This window comes from Agelaius phoeniceus, chromosome 13, assembly GCF_051311805.1.
Source record: "Agelaius phoeniceus isolate bAgePho1 chromosome 13, bAgePho1.hap1, whole genome shotgun sequence".
In the NCBI taxonomy this organism is placed as follows: domain Eukaryota; kingdom Metazoa; phylum Chordata; class Aves; order Passeriformes; family Icteridae; genus Agelaius; species Agelaius phoeniceus.
In genome coordinates this window covers 3,004,350-3,025,994 of record NC_135277.1, presented here as the reverse complement: position 1 = coordinate 3,025,994, position 21,645 = coordinate 3,004,350, and the positions used below count along the sequence as shown (strand labels likewise).

Genomic DNA, 21,645 nt, shown 5'->3' with positions numbered 1-21,645 from the left:
CTGTAAAGGAAGATCTTGGTGGAAGTGGAACTGTCCCATCCCTCAGGAAGGGACAGTCTTGCATCTCAGGGGGTTGCTTTGATTGACCATAGAGGCAGCAGATGGTGCTGGTTGTACTTTCCTATTGAGACTCCAAACCCGCCTGGTTTTCCTTCATTTCAGGATGCTCTTTGGGAGATAAATGTCAAACCTCAATACAGCAACACAATCCATGGCAGTTTTTGTGCCGCTATCCCAGATGCTATTTCTGGAGTGAAATGGTGCTCTTTGGGACCTGAAGAGCTTTCCTTTCTTTGAACCTCTCCAGCAACAGCAACTCAGCCATGCAGTTGATGGTCCTGCTGCTTGGGTTGCTCCCAAAATACCCAAGATGCTCCTCAGGCATGGAGGAAGTTCCCTGAGTCCTTCTCTAAAACAGAACAGAGGAGTAAACACCAGCATGTTTTGGAGACAGCATAGGTCAATCTCTCAGCTCCAGTTTGGGTTTTCTTCTCTGTTGTTACTGACTTTGATCCACCATCAGTTACTGTGGGATGCAACATGGGGGCCTGAACATGAATTCTGACTGGCTTTTCTCAGATAACATTGAGAACCAGCTGTGCCCTGGGTGTGCCCTTTCAGTGCCATGTTAAGAACCAGTTGTACCCGTGGGATGCCCTCTCAGTGCCAGCTGTCAGGCTGCAATAGGGGCAGTTCACAAGATATTACCATGTATTCAAGAGCAGGAGACAATGTGCCACTCATCCCCTGAGCTGTTTTGGCAGGCTTGGAGTTCCTCCCTCAGCACCCCATAAGTCCTGGACACTGTCACCTTCCAGCACTGTGACTTTAGGACATTGAGATGTGAACATTGATGTTTGATTGTCACTGAAGGCCATTTGCTTTTCTGCTCTTGCTTGGTGCTGGCCCCTGCCAATGGACATGACCTCATGTCCTGCCTGCAAAGTTCAGGTGAAGCTCTTGGTTCAGAGCCTTGATGCCTGTTTTGTTGTTTCTTTTTTTAAAGGTGCATTTTGTGTTCTGTCTCGTTCCAGGTCCTTTTTTGGAGTTTCCAGCATTTCTGAGTGATTCTCTGGAGGTTCTTTATCTGAACGACAATCAGCTGGACTCTGTCCCTCAGTCCGTTTGCCTCCTGAAAGGTTTAACAGAGCTTTATTTAGGAAAGTAAGTCCGTGTCCTGGAAAAGCTTTGCAGTGTTATTTCCATGTTGTTTTAGTGACCAGTCTTCTGTGGAGCCCCACCCCAGATGTCCAGTGCTTTTGAAGTCAGAAAGCTGGAAATTGTCAGCCCCTTGTTAGAGCTGTGCCCATGGTTTGCTTTAGATAAGGAGGAGACTGGTCTTTTGAGTCAGGGAAGATGATCTAATGCTTTGAACACAGGCCTGGGAATCTAATGTGCCTCTAGTTCATTCTGGCTTTTTGCTGTCATTTTCTGTAGTGCTACATTCAATAACTCATCATTTTTGCCTTTATTTCCTCAACTATCCAGCAAAGATGATTACATTTGTCTGCCTCAGAGGATAAATTGAGGTTATACATCACTTTTAGGATGGAAATTGCTATTAAAGTGCTGAGTAGTCTTATTAAAATGTTAATGGAAGATTTCTGCAAGGATAGAATAGCGTAATCTGAGAGTCCATGAGAGCAGCTACTTACACACAAAGCCTGGTTGTTGGTAGATTTATTTGTTTTTGTACAGTAACCCTGGTATCCGAGAGCTTCCTCCAGAACTTGGACAGCTGGCTAATCTCTGGCAGCTGGATATCGAGGAACTAAATATCAGTAACGTTCCTGCAGAGATCAGAAAAGAGGGTAAGGCTGATGCTGTGTATTCTTTATTAAATTGACTGAACATGCAATAAAATCTCTTCCTTTTAATGGTCAAGAGCAGGAACAGACAGTGACTGCCTGAGCCCTCGTGGGGTTAACTGGAATTGCACAGGGAAACTTCCTACTCCTATTTACAAATTTGATAATCAGCGCTAAGCTCTGGCTGCAATGATCAATTTAAAAGAGATCACAATTTAAAATGATGACTTATAAATGCAGTATTTCATTTGCAGTATGCATAAATTCTGTGGCTTGCTTCCTGAATGTGGATAGTTTAGGATATTTAGATGGTCTCTCTAAAGACTGAAGTGTTTAGGATCAGCAGTCACAGACAGTCCCATTGAAGTGACTTTATTGTGAGCTGCTAGGTTTTTGGATCCATTACAATGCTGTCTTTTTTTTTTTTTTTTTTTTTTTTTTTTTCATTTTAATCAGAAAATCCTGTGGGAACAAAGTTATTAGGAATTATTCCTGCTCCAGCAGTATACTGTTGAAACCTCAATCTCACTTTAACTGGAAGCATAAAAGCAGAGGGAAAAACTGAGTATTTTTCCAATACTGAATTAGTATTTTATGTTTCCTTTCAGCTTCTGAAGCATAGGAGCCCCAGCATTTGTTTCTCCTTACAGTGCTCCATTGTGGAGCCTCCGAGCAGTGACCTTTTCCTGGGGTCTCTGTCTCAGGTTTGTCCGCTGGAGGTTTCTTTGTTTATTCTCAGCCCACAGCCAGGCTGCAGGGCAAGCAGGAGTTCCCAGCCATGGGATGTGTGTGTGCAGAGTGGGGTTTGTGCTGTCCCTGGGTGCTGCTGGCTGCAGTGCCCACCCTGTTCTGTCCTGCTCCCAGGCCCCAAGACGGTGCTGGCGTATTTACGAGCGCAGCTGCGGCGGGCAGAGAAGTGCAAGCTGATGAAGATGATTGTCATTGGGCCCCCCCGGCAGGGCAAGTCCACGCTGGTGGAGATCCTGCAGACAGGGAAGGTGCCCCAGATGATGCACAGCGAGGCCACCATCCGCACAACCAAGTGGGAGCTGCCCAAGCCCGTGGGGCACAAGGCGAAGGTGAAAAGCGGTCGGAGATCTGCAGGACCAGTGGGATGTGGGAGCCCTGCAGGGTCCTGTGGGCTGAAATTTGAAATTGTCCTTTTGCAAAGAGCAGTTTGCATTGCCTTACAAGTGGGATGTGGTTTTAGACCCGTTGCAATTCTTTCATTTCCAGAACTAGAGGGCAGTTCTGTTTTCCTGACTGTATTCTAAAGAGTGTTGGCTAGGCTGAAATTCTGGCTCTCCCACCTCAGTGGACACTAATTTTGAGAGAGTGCTTTAAATCAGCTTCTCTGCAGCAGATTGGGTTTTCATTTGGGACATCAGTACCTAAAGCTGGACTTCCTTGATACCAGACCTGTCCTGGGTGGGGCATGTGGGTGGAAGGTGTGATCCAGAGATGTGGATCACACCTTAAACACCCAAATCTCAGATGGCTCATCCATGGAGTGTGTCACACTAAAGTAATTTGGAGAGTGCTGATTTAATCCAAGCATTTGTAGGTGGTCCTGTCCGCTGCCTGCAGAGTAGCCTAGGGAATGGGGGATGCAGAATTTGTCCTGAAGTCTTGTCAGAGCTGAGGGGGTGCAAACACATCACTCCCCCTTCCCAGATGAGAGCCATGACCACCAGACTGTTTTGGAAAGGGGAAAGGAGCCTGCTGAGTTCAGCTGTTCCACAACAAAGAGTGCCAGGCCAGAGACAGAAAGAAAAGAGCAACACAGGCTGACTCCTTGAAGGGTAGACTTTGGTGGGAGAAGGGATTTGTGCATTTTGTGTTGAAGAGCAATTGAATAAAATAAAAGTGTAGACAGCACCAGGGACCTGGAGTGGAATCAAAACAATGAATAGGCTTTTATCTCCATCTCTGAGTCTGTCTGTCCACACACACATTCCCAGCTGAAGGTCTTCTGGATGAACAAAGCAGTCCTTGTGCTGGTTAGGGCTTGGTTTCAACAATTGGAAGTTCTTCCAGCTGTTTTTGGGAGACTTCACACGGATTGCACAGAATCAGAGCCCTGCTGAGATGCTGAGCTCCTGGCTGAACTCTGATAGGGTAACTTCCACATGGGATCAGTCAGTACCTGGCCCCAGCCCCCTAAACAGAGCCCACTGGGTGTTATGTGATGCTCTGAGGATGGTGGCTTCCTCTGAGGAGGAAGGTCTGGTTTTGTGTTCAGTCTCAGGTTTTTTGACTCTCCAGGGCCAAGTGATTTAGGGACAGATCTTCCCAGGTTTGCTGGTACTTCCTGCTGCAACTGAGAGCCTGAATGCCATTGAAGCAGAGAGCCAGGCTCCCTCTTAGTGCTGTCATGGGGCTGCACAGAGGAATGGATGCAGGGATACTGGGAAGAGAGCCAGAACTGGAGAGGCCTCCATTTAAGCATTCCCCCAGAAATCAGTGAGTCTGATTCACAGCAATTGTGATTCTGGCCCATCTCTGGCGTGGCACAGGCGTCAGAAGCCTGGGAGCAAAGTGTAGGAGGTGTTTATGGAAGCCTGAGAAGCTTCCCATCTCCTGAGCATCTCCCTTCTGCTTGGCTCAGCTCGGTCTGAGCTCAGTGGAAGTGATTTCAGCAGGGGTTTCCTGTTCCCCACAGCAGAGGCAGATAAGCAGCTTCAATGGTCTTGTGGCACAGGCAAGGATGAAACAGTTTCATTTACAGATGCAGTGAAATGCAGGGCTCAGAATGAGACCCTTGTTTGGACTGGAGAATCCACAGCATTAACTGGAGTTTTACCAGCATCAAGGGCACCTCTATCGTTTTAGCAGCAAGTAATTAGTCTTGATTTCCTGTGGGGAAGTGGTAGCCATGCTTAACAATTGCTTGTTGATTTATCTTTCCTGGAGGCACAATTAGGACATTGAACCCCTTCTTGTGTCATACATTATGCAGGCGTAGGTTTATACTTCAGCTATTATCTCCCAGTGATTTACTGCCACGGTTTGATTTGAACACTTCTCTTTGTCTAAGTAGGTTGATTCAGTGGAGTTCAATGTCTGGGATATCGGAGGCCCAGCGAGCATGTCTACAGTCAATCAGTGTTTCTTCACAGACAAAGCATTGTACATAGTGGTCTGGAACTTGGCACTGGGGGAAGAAGCTGTGGCAAACTTACAGTTCTGGTTGCTGAACATTGAGGTAAGAAGTCACTGGTGGGCTCTGGGATATCTATTTATCAAGCAGCAGCTCAGCACACAGATATGTGATATTGCAGATTCTTTTTGCTCTGCTTTTAAAAGCTCCCCAAGCTATGAATTTTGCACAGCATTTGGGATTCATTTTCCATTACGCTGTAGGCGTATCGCTCTATATTTAATGGTTTAAATTTATCATTTGCTTTGTTCTCCCTCACACACAGCAGAGAGCGAAACAAAAGCTGATTTATAAACCCTTGCTAAGTAAGGCTGAACATACTTATTTTGGAATTAGTGTTTGACCACACTGTGCTCCAAGGGGGGTTTGAAGCATTTTCTTTCTTCTGTGGGTTAGACGCACATTAGTCTTGAGGTTATATTTTTAACACTTTAGATTCAGGTAAGATGGAGAGTATTTCCAAACCAGCTCTCATTTAGACTCAGAGCTGCAGTGAATTCATTGCATTTTTCCAACACCATGTTCATAATTGTCTGTAACTCTTTATTATTTTATAACTGTTTTAACATTAAATGCACAAAAATGGGTGCCTCTTGAAAAGCAAACATCTTGTAATTATCGAAATATTAATGGGCGCAGCAATCAAAAACCCAAACTAGGTAACAAAGCTGAAAGGAAAATTATTAGATTTCCAAAATGTCTGATGTGTCCTTAATACATCCCAGCAAGCACACAGTAACATCAGGAAAAATGCAGAGAAATGTGATCGTGATGGTTAAAAAAAGGGGAAATGAAGAGTGCTGTGTCTAAAAAGGAGAAAACCACAAGAGAGTCTTTGTTCATGACCCTTTACAATAGAATTGGGAGAGAAGAAGTGAAATTGTAGCTTTGAAGCACACAATGGGAAGTATCTTAAACACACTGGATGCCTAACCTGTGGAGTTTACTGGAAATAAAGTGTACTGGGGGTACCAGAAATGGGAAAGACAAACTGGTGAATGCAAACTCCATCAAATGCTGTTAATTCTGAGATACTCCCTCATGCTGAGGAAGTCAGTGAGCTGCAGGCTGCTGGGTACTGGGAGAACACACCAGGGAGTTCTCTCCATGTACCTTCAGTGAGAAAGTGTGTGTGACTTCCCCAGGTATCCATTCCAGATTATCCTTGTTCATGATGTCAGATCTTCTGGCTGCAGGTTAAGTTAACTTTGTCTGGGCAGACATGGTTCCCTTCATTTCACTGACTTAGAGCAACTCCTTTTATGTTAAACCCTGATGTAAAAACACAAAGTGACAGTTTCCTGCTCTGCAGTAGCAGCAGGTGATTAAGCCATGCTCTGCAGAGCTTCTGTGATGCCCAGATCACCTGCAGCAGTTGTCAAGCTGCCACAATATGTTGCCTTTATTTTATAAATATATATATAGGTATTCCATTTTATTGATATGTGTGACTCCCTCCTCTTAAATACTACACTTTTCATCTGTCCTCCCTGATGTAATCTGGATGAGATCACTGCCACTGTTTTCTCTTGCAGGCCAAGGCTCCAAACTCAGTGGTGTTGGTGGTAGGAACACACCTTGATTTGATTGAGACAAAATTCCGTGTGGAGAGGATAGCAACCCTGAGGGCCTATGTCCTGGCTCTGTGTCGCTCTCCCTCTGGATCCAGAGCAACTGGCTTCCCAGATATCACCTTCAAGCACCTGCAGTGAGTCCTTGTGCCTTTGTGAAGTTCAGTCACTCACTCTTTATTTTATGACACTTTTAACAATTTTGAGATACTTGATCTCCTTGGCAACGGAACCAATTTAGAGGCTCGTCAGCATTGCATTTCATCTATTTTTGACTGAGATAATGTATTATAATGAGAGAGAAGGTCAGTGTTGCTCAGGGGGCTGATGATGAGTCTGAGAGCTGGAAGCTCCAAAGTCATGACCTTGACCAGCCTGTTTACTGCTCCCCCTTCACTCAGGTTTCTCACTGTTTGATGGTGACACATTAGTCACAAGGGGAGAAGGTGCAGATTGACTAATTAATGCTGTGGGAGCGTGACTGTCACAGGGGGGTGCCAGGGGCTTTGCTGAGGGGAGGCTGTGGGTGGTACCTGACGTGGGAACATGGCTCACGCGGCTGGGCAAGGAGGGGTCACTCCCCTGAGCCTCTGGCAGTCCAAACCTGTCCCATCCATCTCCAGGTGTCACAACAGGGGGCTGGGGCTGCCTGGGAGGGGGGTGTCCCTCAGGCCACGCAGTCTGACACTGCTCCAAGAGAATGCCCTTGGGAAGAGGAGGCTGCTCCAGCTGGGAACGGAGCGTGCTGTGAGCCAGGGGGTGCAGCAGGCTGGCACCAAACAACGTGAAAATATCTGCCTGGGGCAGGAGCAGGTGGCAGCTGGCAAATGAGGAAGGGCACTGTGATGTCCCCAGCACTTCCCATCTGCTGCCTGGCAAAGGCATCAGCCGACCTCCCACACACTGCTCTGCAGGCACTGTCAGGCATCCCAGCCCATGTCAGGCATCCCAGGCACTGCCAGGCATCCCAGTCCATGTCAGGCATCCCAGTCCATGTCAGGCATCCCAGTCCATGTCAGGCATCCCAGTCCATGTCAGGCATCCCAGCCCATGTCAGGCATCCCAGCTCATGTCAGGCATCCCAGCTCATGTCAGGCATCCCAGTCCATGTCAGGCATCTCAGTCCATGTCAGGCATCTCAGTCCATGTCAGGCATCCCAGTCCATGTCAGGCATCCCTGTCCATGTCAGGCATCCCTGTCCATGTCAGGCATCCCAGCCAGCTCTTCCCCATTAGAAGAAGCACCAGGGACCCACTGTGAGGCTCAAAGACTCATCATGAGAAGGAGAATACTTTGTGTCACCTCAAGCCTCTTTTGCCATCACCTCCGAGCATCACAACATAATTTCTGTCATTCTTTCTCAAGGGGACTTTCTTTCACCCTGACAGGCATCCTGAACATTTCTCTTCACCTTCCTTTCCCCTTGCATTTCTTACCAGCCTCTTTCCTCCTGTGCCTCTCCACACTCCATCATCCACCTGGAATAAGCATGGTATTAAGCTCTGGGGCTGGAGGAGTGTGAAATCACTGTGTGGGTGACCCTGGGTGCTTCTGTCATGGTCAGGGTCATCCAGCATCCCAGTGAGTTGCACACTTCCCAGTGCCATGCAGGGCTGAGGTTTAAGATGAAGCATATTTTCATTAGAGAAGGGTTTTCTGTCTGCCATGGGAACATGTGTAGGATCAGTTAGAAAGACCCTTTGTTGGGGAAAGTGGAACAGAACTGTTCTTATCCAGCCCACAAAGAGATTAAAACTAGTAGGAGTTGAAGAGGGCAGGTTTTTAGCTGTTGAAGAGATAATGAAGGCCAGCTTTTAGGATCTAAGCATCAATTCCCAGATTGCAGGATCCAGCTGATCAAGGGCCGGAATGAGGGTGGAAAAGGTGTCTGGTAGTCATCATTCTGCCTCTTTGATCTGGGCAGGGAGGACTGGACCTGTCTCTAGAGGCTGCTGGGGCACAGAGTTCTCATCCTCCCCACAGCCCCTTCCAGGATGTGTGTGGCTCTGGAGGGACAGAGGGGGATGACTTTGGTCAGGCTGCCAGGGATGTCCCCAGACATCCCAGTGCACAGGGGACAGCAGTGCAGGCAGTGAAGCAGGCAGAGCAGAGGTTGGGCTAATACAGATGTGGCCTGATACATCTTTTCCAGGCAACTCTGTGTTGTCTCCAAAGTATTCTAAAAATACTCACTGACAGCCTTCCTCCCATTCAGCTGACACAGGAAATTTACAGTCAGTGATAAGAGAAAGTGAGGCTGGAAAGGAAGCCAGTGTGCTGATAAGGATTGATAACCTTCCCCCTTGAATGGCTTTTGCAGTGAGCTCTCGTGTAAGACTCTGGAAGGCCTCGAGGGACTGCGGCAGCTGATTTTTCACGTCACCTGCAACATGAAGGATGTTGGCAGCTCAATTTGCTCCCAGAAACTTGCAGGGAGATTGGTGAGAACTGGGCTGTCTTGGTGATCCTTGCCAAAGCAGGGCTTTTGGGAGGCTTGGGAGGTCACCTTTAGGAGTTACTGGAGTAAGGGGTTGGTGCAGGAGCCATGTGAATATTTAAGATGGCAGTCTGGCTCTGGGAAGAGACAGCACTGAAAAACCCCTGTGAAAGGAAGGTGGCAGCCAGTTCATTCCTTGCTGGCTGATCCTGATCCTGCTGGTTTTCTCACATGGCTTGCAGATACCAAGGAGTTACCTCAGCCTCCAAGAAGCTGTCCTTGCAGAACAGCATAGAAGAAGTCAAAATGATGATGTGCAGTATTTAACAGACAGACAAATAGAGCTGATGATCGAGCAGACACCTGGAAATGACATCAAGGACTATGAAGACTTGCAAACTGGTAGGTCAGAGCAGACCCGTCATTTCTTGGAAATTGATAGGTACGTCCAATTGAAATGTTCCACAAATAGTAAACACAAATTCCACCAGTGTAGAGGTGACTTTGGAAATTGGTAAAATATAAAATTAGTAGTGGGGCTTTGGGGACAGGACTAGGAATTTTCTAAGGTGGTTTGAGGTTACTGATTTCATTCTTTTTTTTTTTTTTAACAAGCTGTGTCTCATTTCTAGTCTGTGTAGAGTGAAGGTTGCCATAGTTTCAAGTCTGGCTTCTCTGTAGGTCCCCAGTCTTGTGATCTTTATGGAGGCCTTGCTCTGCAGGAGGCAGGGAGAGCCCTTTCCCTGTGAAGATGACAGGAGGAGGGTGAAGGGGAGGTGTCATGGGGACAGAAGTACTGGCTGTGAAGAAGTGAGATGTGGGTTTTACAAGTGGAGTGTCAGATAGCAGCACTCCTCAGATAGATGTTACTCTCTTGGCTTGGCTGCGTGCTGGCTGTGTCTGGAATGCATAAAACTGCACAAAGTGCCTCGTAGTCCTACTCTTCTGCACTTCTGTGGTTTCCTAATGCTGATCTATTGCTAATCCCCAATTCTTTACTTTTTTGCAGCCATTAATTTTCTCATAGAAACAGGGACACTACTGCACTTCCCAGACACGAGCCATGGCCTGAGGAACCTTTACTTCCTTGACCCTGTCTGGCTCTCAGAGTGTCTACAGAGGATTTTCAACATCAAGAGCTCCAAGTCTGTAGCTAAGAATGGAGTCATCAGAGCAGAGGACCTCAGGATGCTGCTGGTTGGGACGGGTTTCACCGAGCAGACCGAAGAGCAGTACTTCCAGTTCTTGGCCAAGTTTGAGATCGCCCTGCCTGTGGCCAATAACAGGTATGTTGATAACGAGAGAGATTTAGTCAGGCTGGAGAAAAATGACCTTTTAGTCAGTGGATATTAACAGGCTTTGCCACTCCAAGTGGTTGTCTTGACAGGATTCTTGTGCTGAGAAAATATCTGAGAGCATTCAGCAGTGTCATGGAAGGCACCCATCCATTTGGGCTGTATTTCCTGAACTGAGCATCCTCTGGGCCAAACCAGCCTGTGTGAAAGCTTTCCCAGAGCAGTCTTTGTCCACTGGGTGCATTGAGGCTGTGACAGGCTCAGCCACCAGCCCGGAGGGGCAGTGACACCGCCGGGGCTGTGGCCATGAGCAGGTGGAAGCTGTAAGGGCTCAGCCGGCGCAGCTGCAGCTGGGAGAGGATGTGAGGCCACGGCTGCCAGGCCTGAAATATAGATGGGCTGGAGTCATCTGTTTCCAGTGAAGGATCCTCACTTCAGCACGGCAGAAAACTTTGGGTAATCAGTACTTGTGTCAGCCCTGAAAGTAGCAACATTTTATTCCTGGTGAAATCAGGAAAGCGTAGCTGCAGCAGCAACGTGATTTACTTGATTTTTAACTTCAATAGGTGTTGATCAATAGTTTTCCTAGAAATGGTCTAAGAAACCTCACTCTCTTTAAATGTTAATGAGTCCTCCTCCCCTCTGCCCCCCGGTCCCTTTTCCTCTGGGCAGAGTTCCCTGCGATTTTTCTCTCTGCCATCTGCTTGGCGACAGCCTGTTGTTGGGCTAGCGGTGAGCCCGGAGCTGTGCTGCACTTTTGATGTGGCATTTGCATTTCACTTCCTTGCCCTTGCAGGACAGCGCGGCCGCATCGCCCTGAGCCTCGGGGGAGCTCTCAATGCCAGCACAAGTGCAGCATTCTCTGTGCTGTCATTATGCCTGTCACTTATCCAGTCCCGGATGCCAACAAATTTTCTCAGGCTTAACACAGATAAAGCAGCAATGTTTCTGCTCAGTCCAAAATGCCTTTTGGACTCCTTGTCACTATCTGCCATTTTTCACCAGGGCAATTACATTGTCTGTGCCTCAGGAACAAGGAAACTGCTTTTTCATGGCCTGCCCAATGTTTTTCTGAGCGATCCAAGCCACATTAGCAGAATATTCTTCCCACTGACGGGCTGTAGCTATAGCAGGTTGGATTAATTTAATGTACTAGCCAGACACAGAGCAGTTATTTGTTACTGTGCTGCTGCAATTATTGTCTAGATTGCCAGATAGGGTTTCTGTGCAGTCAGTAGAGAAAGCAGCTGCCAGTTTCTGTTCTGAAAGGGTGGATGGGGGCATGTTTCACATATTTTCAAAATTTGCATTGGCTGTTGTTCAAGAGCGTCGAATCACCATCTGTGTTATAATCCACTAGATAGTTGTGGCCCAGAAGGGCCTCACTGGCCCTTCTTACACTCCTAGACCTTTTCTTGGATGTGCTGTGGAAAATTTATTGCCTCTCTGATGATGCATCCACTACTTTTATAGAGCAAGAAGTTTTAGTTTGTCGCACTCTGCTTTTCTGCCTAAGGTGCACATAACTTAGCTGTGTTCTGCTTCTTAAAATACACTTAAAAGCGTGACCATTCTTACTGGAATTTATAATTGAAACTTTTGCCAGTTTTACATTCCAAAGATGTTTCATGGAACAGATAATTTGATCATGTAATATGTCATCACGTGTGACATATGGAGAGAGCTGTTGTCTAATCATGGCCGTTTTTTTTCTGAGCTGATGTTTCAAATTGTACAGAATGCTGCAGCTGCTAGAGAGAAAATATGAGAGGCAGTGGATTCTTTAAAGCAGTGGATTCTGACCCAGCATTAGTTCTGGTTGTGTCTAGTCCCTGCCAGTGTTATTTTGGTCAGGTCTCTTGGCCACGTGCCTTGCTGCTGTCGTTGTGCCCGTCAATGATGAGCCCCAGATGCCAACACATTTTCTCAGGCTCAGCACTGATAAAACAGCAGTGTGTCTGCTTATAAGCAAATAACATTTTAGATTGTATAGGCATCCTGGGATGTGTTTGGTACAGAAGAGTATCACTGACAGGAGATTTACTGGCAAGTATTGAAAGCCATAAGCTCATGGTTTTCAAAACAGTTGCAGTGTTCCAGGACGTTTAACTTCCCAAATATGAAAGATCAGGACAAATGAATATTCTGGGATTACTGGGAGATCTGAAAATAATTTGAAAACGTTGTGGTCCCCTACACCAGCATAACCCCGTTACTGCTGGCTGGTCAGGCACAGATAACATCAAGTCTCCTTCACACTTGGGCAAAGTACCTAATAATCTGATTGCAGAGGAATCTGAGCTAGACAAGTGATTTCTCTGCTGGCAACAGCCTGGCAAAGTGAGCTCTTGCTCTGGAGGTTTGTCAGGGATGTGACAGGGATCCACCAGCTGCAGGATGGGGCAGCAGGAATCCCTGTCATGCTGACCCATGGGGTGCTCTCATTCTGGGGCTGGGTTGAGGGCAGAGCCCAGTCCCTGCAGCATGAAACTCCTTTCCCCCACTTCTGGGCTTACAGAACCCGAGCTACTGGAGGTTGTTTTTGCCCTGATCTCCTGTTCCATAGCTCTAATTCCCTGCTTACTACCAGGGCAAAATAGTACCAAAAAAATGAGTCCCGACATCACAGCTGTTCTAATGACTCTTATATTTTAATGCATTTAATTTGTGAGTACACAAATGCTCATTACATCAATTTTAGCCCTTTCCAATAGCCCTGGCTGAATTATGTAATGTCTGTTTTGCCTCTGCTTGCTTTCATAGTGTAAATTAATTTCTCCATGTATTGCTGCAGCGTTTTAGTCTAAAAGCTTTTTTATATGCAGTAGGCTGTGCCATTAAAAATCTCTTTGGAGACTGAATCGCCTTATTATCTGGTAACAATGTACTCAGTGTTAAAAGCTGTAGCTAAAATCTGAGCTGTTGAACTTGATGTGTTTCAGCTACCTCCTCCCTCATCTGCTTCCTACCAAGCCGGCGTTAGATATCCACGGGCTCTGCCACCAGACTGCAAACACGGTCCAGAGGGTCTTCAAGATGAGCTTTGTCCCCGTTGGCTTCTGGCAGAGGTTCATAGCTCGAATGTTAATTAGCCTGGCAGAGATGGACCTCCAGGTAGGTTACTGTGTCTGTCTGCAAACAAAAGCAGACAGCTGAGGGGGTTCAGAGTAAGTGGGATGTCTGTTCACATCCCGCTCGCTTCTGTCACAGACTGCAGTAGCATTGTTTGAGTAAGCAGGGAGAAGTGAGGCTCTGCACTCAAAGCCTGACTCTGTTTTTGCAGTAGGTGTCATTGAGAACGACAAATTGGCACTGGGGGAGAAAACCTGAGTTCTCCACAGTCTCTTTATAACGTGACCCCCTGGAAGGTCTCAGTTCCTCCAGCATCTTCCAATTACAAGTAATTGGAGTTCTGCCTGCGGCTCTTGTCCATGACCATTCCACCAGGGCAGACTCCCTCACAGCTTTGCCAGAGGAGATCTGGAATAGCTCCAGCCGAGCCAAATATCTGAATCTCTATGGGTTTAAATGAGAAGAAAATTACAGGACTGTTGCCTTAATGAGGCACCCCATTAGTGCGAGTGCTGTGAGTGACATTAAAGTAGTGTTTGCAAGGTTCTGAGAGCCCAGTGAATTTTGATGTTGTTTGCAGCAGTTTCTATTTGAAACTGTAATAAATATCTGCAAAATATTTATAGTACTGCTCTGGTATCTTCTTAGCAGCTCTCCGTTAAACTGTGGTCTGTCAGTGATGTACAGAACATGGAAAACATGATGCCTGTTTTTGGAAGGTCCTCTGTGTTCCAGGCTTCTCAAGCCATGTAATAACTTTACCTCTTTTAACGGGGTGTCTTGGCAACCCCATGCTTACATCCTCCTGGGCACTACATAATCCTAAAGCACCTTTCCTAGGGGCTTCATCCAGTCCTCATGAAGGGAGTGGAAAGGATGCCAGGCGTCAGACCTGTCTGCAGGCAAATAAATGTTGGAGCAATGAGTACAGCGGAGTCCTGCAGATTAACTTCTTGGTTTTAAAACAGAAATACATTTTGCTGGTTTCAAGTGTCTTGGAGAAGAGCCATCTTCCTCCTACTAAAACAGGTGGAAAAGTTAACTCTCTCCATTGAGGGCAGACTTCATCATTCACTAGAACATTTAGTGCTTTTGGTTTATAAGACTTTTGTGAATGCAGAATAAATATGGCAAATGTCACAGTTACAGAATTAGCTTTGTGCACTGATATGAAATTGTTCTTTTTTGAGTGGCATGAAAAAGATTTCCACTGTGGAAAAATCAATTTTACCACGTGTATTTCCATTCCATCGCAAAATTTTATATGAGCACAAGTCACTTTTACTGGAAAAGGTACAACAGCACCTGTGAAAGCCAAAAAAAGAAATCACTTTCTTGCCTGATTGAAACATCCTTACGAGAAACTTCAGCATGATTTTCATGCTTTTCTGCTTGTTTCAGCTCTTTGAAAACAAGAAGAACACCAAGACAAGGAACAAAAAGGTGACCATCTACAGCTTCACAGGCACACAAAGGAACCGCTGCAGCACGTTCCGAGTCAAAAGGACTCACACGGTTTACTGGCAGGAAGGTCTGTTCGTTACCTTTGATGGAGGCTATCTTAGGTAATTTGTGTTCATAATGCAGCATGTGTGACAGGGGACTAATAGAGTGTATGAGACTCATCAGCTGAATGGAGATGAATGGGCCTGACCCAGGCCGTGTGCTCACTCATCAGGAGAAGAGGAGGCTCTTCTAATGGACATAACTCACCTGGTAACAATTGCTGACAAAAGTGATGAATAACTGATTATTTGGCAGGTCTGAATGTATCAAGCTTATCTGCTGTTGCAGCCACAAATTGAAAGAGGACTGAGAACAGAAAGTGAAATTCAGAGTGGGGCTCTGGCAGCTTAAAATCATGCATTTTCACATGCAAAGATTTCCTTACCTCAATGAGTTTTCCACTGAATCCTAAAACTTCACCACTGCGTGGCAGTAATCCAGGTCAATGGAGGTGCTTCTGTGCAGCAGGGACTGTGGGCAAGTGCCTCAGCCTGGCCAAGGCAGAGTGTCTGCTGGCTGCAAGCCTGGGGAAAACCTCCTGTCCATGTTGTTTCACAAATGCAGACATTTAAGGCTTTTGCTCCTTCAGTCCCTGGCAAGACAGGGAGGAACCATTGGTGCTGTTGCATGGTTGGAGGCCAGAAGGGAGCAGTGACCTTCCCAAGTTTCCAAGCTCAGTAGAGACTTGAACCCAGACCCTGCAAACCACAGGCTGGAATCCTGAATTCTGGACTCTAGTAGTGGTCATGCTTTTAGCTCCCCATGTATTTCAAGGAGTTACACTTTCATGGGAATTGTGCAAAAATGATATTCATAAACTTTTCCTAACGGTTTCTGGAAATACCATTATTATTCCACTGGAGTTTTATTACTGATTTTACAACTCCCAACCTTCCATCATTCTGTATAGGGCATTTCTGTCAAAGCTCTCTGTCATACTCAGCTTGCTTAGGGGCCACAGTTTTCCCTAGTCCTGACCTTCTATAGCACTTACCCTTTGTGAGGAACTGGCATTTCTGTGCAAGAATTCTCTTCAGAACAGACTGAGTTGAAAATCACCCTCAAAGCTAGATTGCTTTGTGTTTCGATGACTCATGAACTGTGTGTTATTATGTAACTCAGGTTTCCTGCCAGAAAGAAAGTTTGTTGACACTGATACTGCAGAAAAGCTTCACAGGTCTGTCTTTTGGCTTTCTCACACAGCGTCGAGTCTTCTGATGTGAACTGGAAAAAGAAAAAAAGTGGTGGAATTAAAATAATTTCCCAGTCAGAAGTGAGAGACTTTTCAGCCATGGCGTTCATCACGGATCATGTCAACTCTTTGATAGACCAGTGGTTCCCTGGTAAGAGAACAACTCTAATTTTCTGTGCAGTGTTACATCTTTTCAACAGAGGGTTCTTTGACAGAGCTCTCCAGGTGCACAATATTGTGTGTTAATTGAAGACCCCTCAGGCTCTGACAGTCTGAAGCCAATAACATTTGATAAAAGCTAATAAACCTGCAGACAGATCAAGATTAGTTGCCAACACCCTTTGGTCTAGACATTGTGTCTTCCAGTCTGTCTGTCACAGCAGCACAGGTGAAACATTGCAGTTCAGACAGGACCTGCAGGAGTTCAAGAGATTCATCCAGTGGGGGCAGGATTTGGCCCAGACTGCTTGGTCCTGTCCCTTGAACTCATTTTGGCATCCTCTGGGAGGAGGATTTGCCCATCATTTCTAACTTTCTGTGAGTTACAAAATTCTGATGTGAGAGGCTTGAGTGAATATGGTACCAAGACTCCATGCCAAGGTAACTTCCTTGACTCCTGCAGCTGCTTTTCCTGTGCTCAGCACAGATCCTGCTGTTACCCAGCAGGCTCTTTGCAACCCCAAGACACTTTGTTTGAAACCAAAACAAAATCTGAAGTGCTCTTTGTCGTCCTACCCTGGTCTAGAAAGCAGTGCCAAAGTCTCTTAATTGGAGGCTCTGTGGAGGAAACAGTGGTGCACTCTCACATACTCACGTTCTGCGTGTTCTGAAGCTTAAAGAACATTTTATTTGCCTTTGGATTAAAATAATGCTAAAGTTAATCAGTGAAGCTTGAGAAGAGCCACGACTTCAAAGGCTGCAGCCTGTGTTCACCCTGACTAATTGTGGGCATTTAAAAGAGCCTGTCACCACAAAATCTCTCTGTAGTTATGGGAGAGGTGTGAACCTCCCAAAGGCTTAGTCGTGGTAGAATCCAAGTTTCCCCTGGAGGGGCTGAACACATTGCCCATGAGGGAGCCCGCAGGACCTGTGTTCCCAGCCTGGGTGCTGCAGGTGAGTGCTGAGCCCAAGCTCAGTGTGCTGTGCCTGCCAGCCTGCTCACAACCCCATTCCCACCTCAAACAATCTGGCAGTTTGCAGCCTGGGCAGACAGAGGCACTCAGCAAGCAGAAGGGTCTCTCCATTCCTTTATTCACATACTTCCAATTTTTGCTAGTCCTGAGTACACCTGCCTCACAGGCCTGTGCATTACCTGTGACCAGAGCAGGGTGAGCGTTGGGTTATGTCCACAGCCCTGTCTCCCCAGCACTGTCCCTGTCTACTTTGCAGAGCTATTTTCCATTCCAGTCAGTACCCTGCAGCAAACTGCTCTGTGTGAGCGTGACCATCCCCAGCCGGCGGATCCAGGTCGTGCCGCGGACACTGGAATGCACTCGGAGCTGTTGTTCCCTCTCAGCTGCCGTGGTGACGTGGTTTCCTGTTTGTTTGCTCTCTCTGCAGCCCTCACAGCCACGGAGAGCGATGGCACGTTGCTGATGGAGCAGTATGTGCCCTGCCACATCTGTGCAGCTGCCAGGCCCGAGCAGCGCGAGGGCGGCGAGAGGGTGGAGGACGCGCAGTACTTCAACATGGAGGATTGTGTCCTGACCGCCATCGAGCTGGACTACATCACATGTCCTAACCACCCTGACATCCCCGTGTCGCTCCAAGAGCTGGTCCCAGAGCTTTTCATGACTGATTTTCCTGCCAGGTAACGTGTGATAGCCTTTGGTTGAGTTTCAGTGAACCTGCGTGATTTGGTTGGGCACTTTTCCCAAGTCGCCTCTGCTGGAGGGATGTGCTGACCACAGGAAACAAATCCATCTGCTCTCCATCCGTGCTCTGGCAGTTCATCCTGAGCTGCACCCCTGGTGTTCAGCAGCTTGCTTAGACAATATCTGTGTGCTGACCGAGTCACCACACCAGGGGTCCTTTGAGATCACTGTGGTGCAATGTCAAAGTCCTTTTTAAAGCCACAGCTGTCCTGCATTGCCCAGAACTCTGGCCAGGACTTTCTGTAGTTGGAGCCTTTCTGGGATCCCACAAAAGGAGATTTTAATGTGGCAAAACAAAAAGGAAGTGCTGCTGCATCACAAAATTGGCACTGAAATGGCTCTAATTTTGTAAGGGCCTGTAGGTGAATGAGTTTATGGACACCACAGGGGGACTCACACTGAGCTGGGGCTCCTGCTCGGCTGAGAGCTGCTGGATGTGTTGAGTGTGTGGCAGCCCTGAACAGCTGAAGGAGCTCTTCCCTGCCCACTGCAGCATTGCCAAATCTTTAAGCTGCTTAACTGCATTCCCAGATGGGCTGTCTTATACCCCTCATTACTCAGTGTGCAGAGCAGACCCGAGAGCAGGCAGGACAGGAGAGCAATGTCCCCTTTGGCTCCTGCTCTCTCAGACCTCTGAGTGCCCAAGGCAGAATCACAGGACCTCTGGATCAGACTGTCCTGTTGGCTGCTGTCAGAGCTCTCTGTGCTCTCACTGGCCCCTGTTGCTTTGTTGGGGTCATTTTTCTGGGCAAACACCCCATCAGCTCATCACACCATCCCTCCTCACACTGTTATCTCCTGCAGATTTATTTGGCAGGTGTGAGGCGAGTGGAGATGTTTGAAGTGTGAACAGCTGTAAAAGTAGTCTCTGGGAGAGTGGGGAAATGATGAATTGCAGCCTGGGAACAGTAAGCTGATTTGAATAATCAGGTTTCAGAGTGTGGGGCTGTTCATAAACATCCTGTCCTGCCTCGGTGGAAAGAAAGAGGAACAGGAGGTAAATGAAGCAAAAAAAAAAATAATTAATACAGATAAGTAGTACAAGTATCAGTACCTGTGTCATCTGCTTGGAAAAGGAGCTTATGTGCTTTCCAGATCTGTTTGATTCTTATGGGATAAATTAGTAAAAAGCCTTTTGTGCTTCTTTGCTCAAATTACTATTTTCTGTGAGAGATCTGTTGTACAATGTGAGCCAGCATGGAGTGCACTGAGATGACCAAGGTAGTTCAGGCGACCCAGTCCTCTTGGTAGATAAGGCAAGAGCCTATTAGGCATTTGTGAAAATGGAAATCACATTAAAAACATTAATTTACCACATCTTTGAAACTTTAATTAAAAAACCCCAATTTCTGTTTGGCAGACTGTTCCTGGAAAATAGCAAACTGGAATGCAGTGAAAATGAAAACAACGTTCTTGGCCAGGGTGGAAGTGGAACTGTTATATATCGGGCACGATACCAAGGAAAACCAGTGGCTGTGAAGAGATTTCAGATTAAAAAATGCAAGGGTTCTCCCACTTCAGCTGCAGGTACAGTGCACAGATTTGGTGTCAGGAATCTGGGAATCTGGGATCCTAAGCTAAGACCAAAGAGTCTGCAAAGTGCTGACAGCACCTGATTAAACACAGCATGGAAATAGATAGCAAAACTGATGGGTTTCAGTGGAGGAGGAGGATGCATCTGAGAGTTCTTCATGAGCATTTGTAGTGATGAAGGTCACTGGCTCTGCATGAGGCTTCTCTCCTGCAGATCAAAGGTTGGATTTAAAGGTTGGATTTCCCTTGGTTGGGAAGGGAGGTGAGATTTCAGCTCCTGTTTCAATACTATTTGACCATGAGAAATGTGGGTTTGCTTGGGTTTGCACTGAGGACTTGTGAGTTTCCACCTCTGAATTTGTGTTTTACCCACTCTGTGCCATCAGCTGGAGAAAGCAAACTGGGAATCCTGAGCCCACCAGCTTCTCCAGGCAGGGATGGGCTCCTGTGGAGTCCAGCTTTCCAGCAGAGCCTCAGTCTGCGGACAGAGGAAAGGGGAAAGTGCCTCACATTCCTCATTTTTGTCAGGGGAGGATGTGGTGAATCCCTGAGCTGGGGAGGAGGCCAGCTGCTGTCCCAGTGACAAATCACCTTCGGGAAGAGCCGACCTGCCTGAGCAGCCTGGGGTGTGCTGTGGCAGCAGGACCATTACTGTGATGGGTCTCTTCTGGCAGGGAGGCTTGGAAACTGTAGGGAAGAGCCCTTCCAGCAAAGGGGCTGCAGTGTGCCATCTGCACAGAGCCCCTGCTGGGAGAAGCATAGCATGGGCTTCTCCAAAGTCATCAGGGGATGTGTGAGAACAGCATGTGCCAGGCACACCTGAGCCTGGTGTTTAAGGACCAAGAGAGCTCTTGCTTCCTGAGGCACCAGACAGATCCTGCTTATAGCCAGTGTCTCTTAGTGGCTCATGCATCAGCAAAAGGATTCAACTTAAAGCCTTGCTGTCTACACAATCCCACCAGCTGCAGCCCTTGCTCAGTGATCACCTCCCAAAGAGTTCGTGACTCGTTTCCTGAGCTGGGCAGTGAGGAGGGGGGGTTGTGTGTCTTGCCAGATACCATGCTGAAGCACCTGCGGGCCATGGATGCCATGAAGAACTTCTCGGAGTTCCGCCAGGAGGCCAGCATGCTGCACTCCCTGCAGCACCCCTGCATCGTGTCCCTCATCGGCATCAGCATCCACCCGCTCTGCTTCGCCCTGGAGCTGGCCCCGCTGGGCAGCCTCACCACCGTCCTGGCTGAGAACTCCAAAGGTAAAGCCAGCCTCTCCCCCACCCCTCTCCCACTGACAAGTGTTCAGTGGTGTTTAAATTACTGCTTGATTTGCTGGAGGGGATTTTTTTTTTTTTTCCCCAGACTAAGGGAAGTGGGAGGGATGGAATTGTTCTTATATTGTGCTTTTGGGAACCTAGTAAAATTGATGCTCGGGATTCTCAAAGCTACTTTGGAGACCTGGATTTTCAATTTTTCTGCAAATGAATACGGAGTGCATCTCTCTTCAGTGCTGCGTGGATGGTGCTGTGGTTTTCCCCCTGCAGATGGGTGTCTGGTACTCTAAATTATCTCATTATTATCTGTATTGCTGTCATTGTCAAATGAACAACACTAATTCCAAGATAAGTTGAGGCCATCTGACCCTCTTGGCACCTTGGCTTCATGTCAACTTTCAGTCAAACACTGATTTTCACCCGAAGATTTAGTGGCCTAGAAGTGAAAGGGTTTAAAAAAAGAATCTAATAGGACTGTCAGACATGTACAGTAAAATAAACAGTGTCTTTTCAAATGGTGGCATTGAGTGATGTTTCAAAAGGTTGTCAGCTATTGCTCTGGAGTTAAAAAGAGAAGGAGAGAGGGGGAAGAAGCAGCAGTTATGGCAATTACAGGAGCTGGAGACGGGCTGTTCCTTTGTGCCAGGTTCCTCCTTTGTGCCGCTGGGACACATGCTGACGCACAAAATAGCCTACCAGATCGCCACAGGCCTGGCCTACCTGCACAAGAAGAACATCATCTTCTGCGACCTCAAGTCGGACAACATCCTGGTGTGGTCCCTGGACGTCAGGGAGCACGTGAACATCAAGCTCTCCGACTACGGCATCTCGCGGCAGTCGTTCCACGAGGGCGCGCTGGGCGTGGAGGGCACGCCGGGGTACCAGGCCCCCGAGATCCGGCCCCGCATCGTCTACGATGAGAAGGTGAC

At 47.3% G+C, this 21,645-nt stretch overlaps 1 protein-coding gene across 3 annotated transcripts in view; it reads left to right on the top strand.

Moving 5' to 3' along the window:
- LRRK1 (leucine rich repeat kinase 1) overlaps positions 1-21,645 on the top strand; it is a 73,166-nt gene that overhangs the window by 37,369 nt on the left and 14,152 nt on the right. For all 3 annotated transcript variants that reach the window (XM_054642085.2, XM_077185385.1, XM_077185386.1), the window contains 15 exons: positions 1,035-1,164; positions 1,699-1,811; positions 2,673-2,887; positions 4,849-5,013; positions 6,504-6,676; positions 8,861-8,981; positions 9,220-9,379; positions 9,987-10,263; positions 13,215-13,386; positions 14,746-14,909; positions 16,054-16,193; positions 17,603-17,852; positions 19,277-19,443; positions 20,504-20,701; positions 21,363-21,640. In XM_054642085.2, the coding sequence (XP_054498060.2) occupies positions 1,035-1,164; positions 1,699-1,811; positions 2,673-2,887; positions 4,849-5,013; positions 6,504-6,676; positions 8,861-8,981; positions 9,220-9,379; positions 9,987-10,263; positions 13,215-13,386; positions 14,746-14,909; positions 16,054-16,193; positions 17,603-17,852; positions 19,277-19,443; positions 20,504-20,701; positions 21,363-21,640 (2,723 nt within the window). The remainder of the gene's footprint in view (positions 1-1,034; positions 1,165-1,698; positions 1,812-2,672; positions 2,888-4,848; positions 5,014-6,503; positions 6,677-8,860; positions 8,982-9,219; positions 9,380-9,986; positions 10,264-13,214; positions 13,387-14,745; positions 14,910-16,053; positions 16,194-17,602; positions 17,853-19,276; positions 19,444-20,503; positions 20,702-21,362; positions 21,641-21,645) is intronic.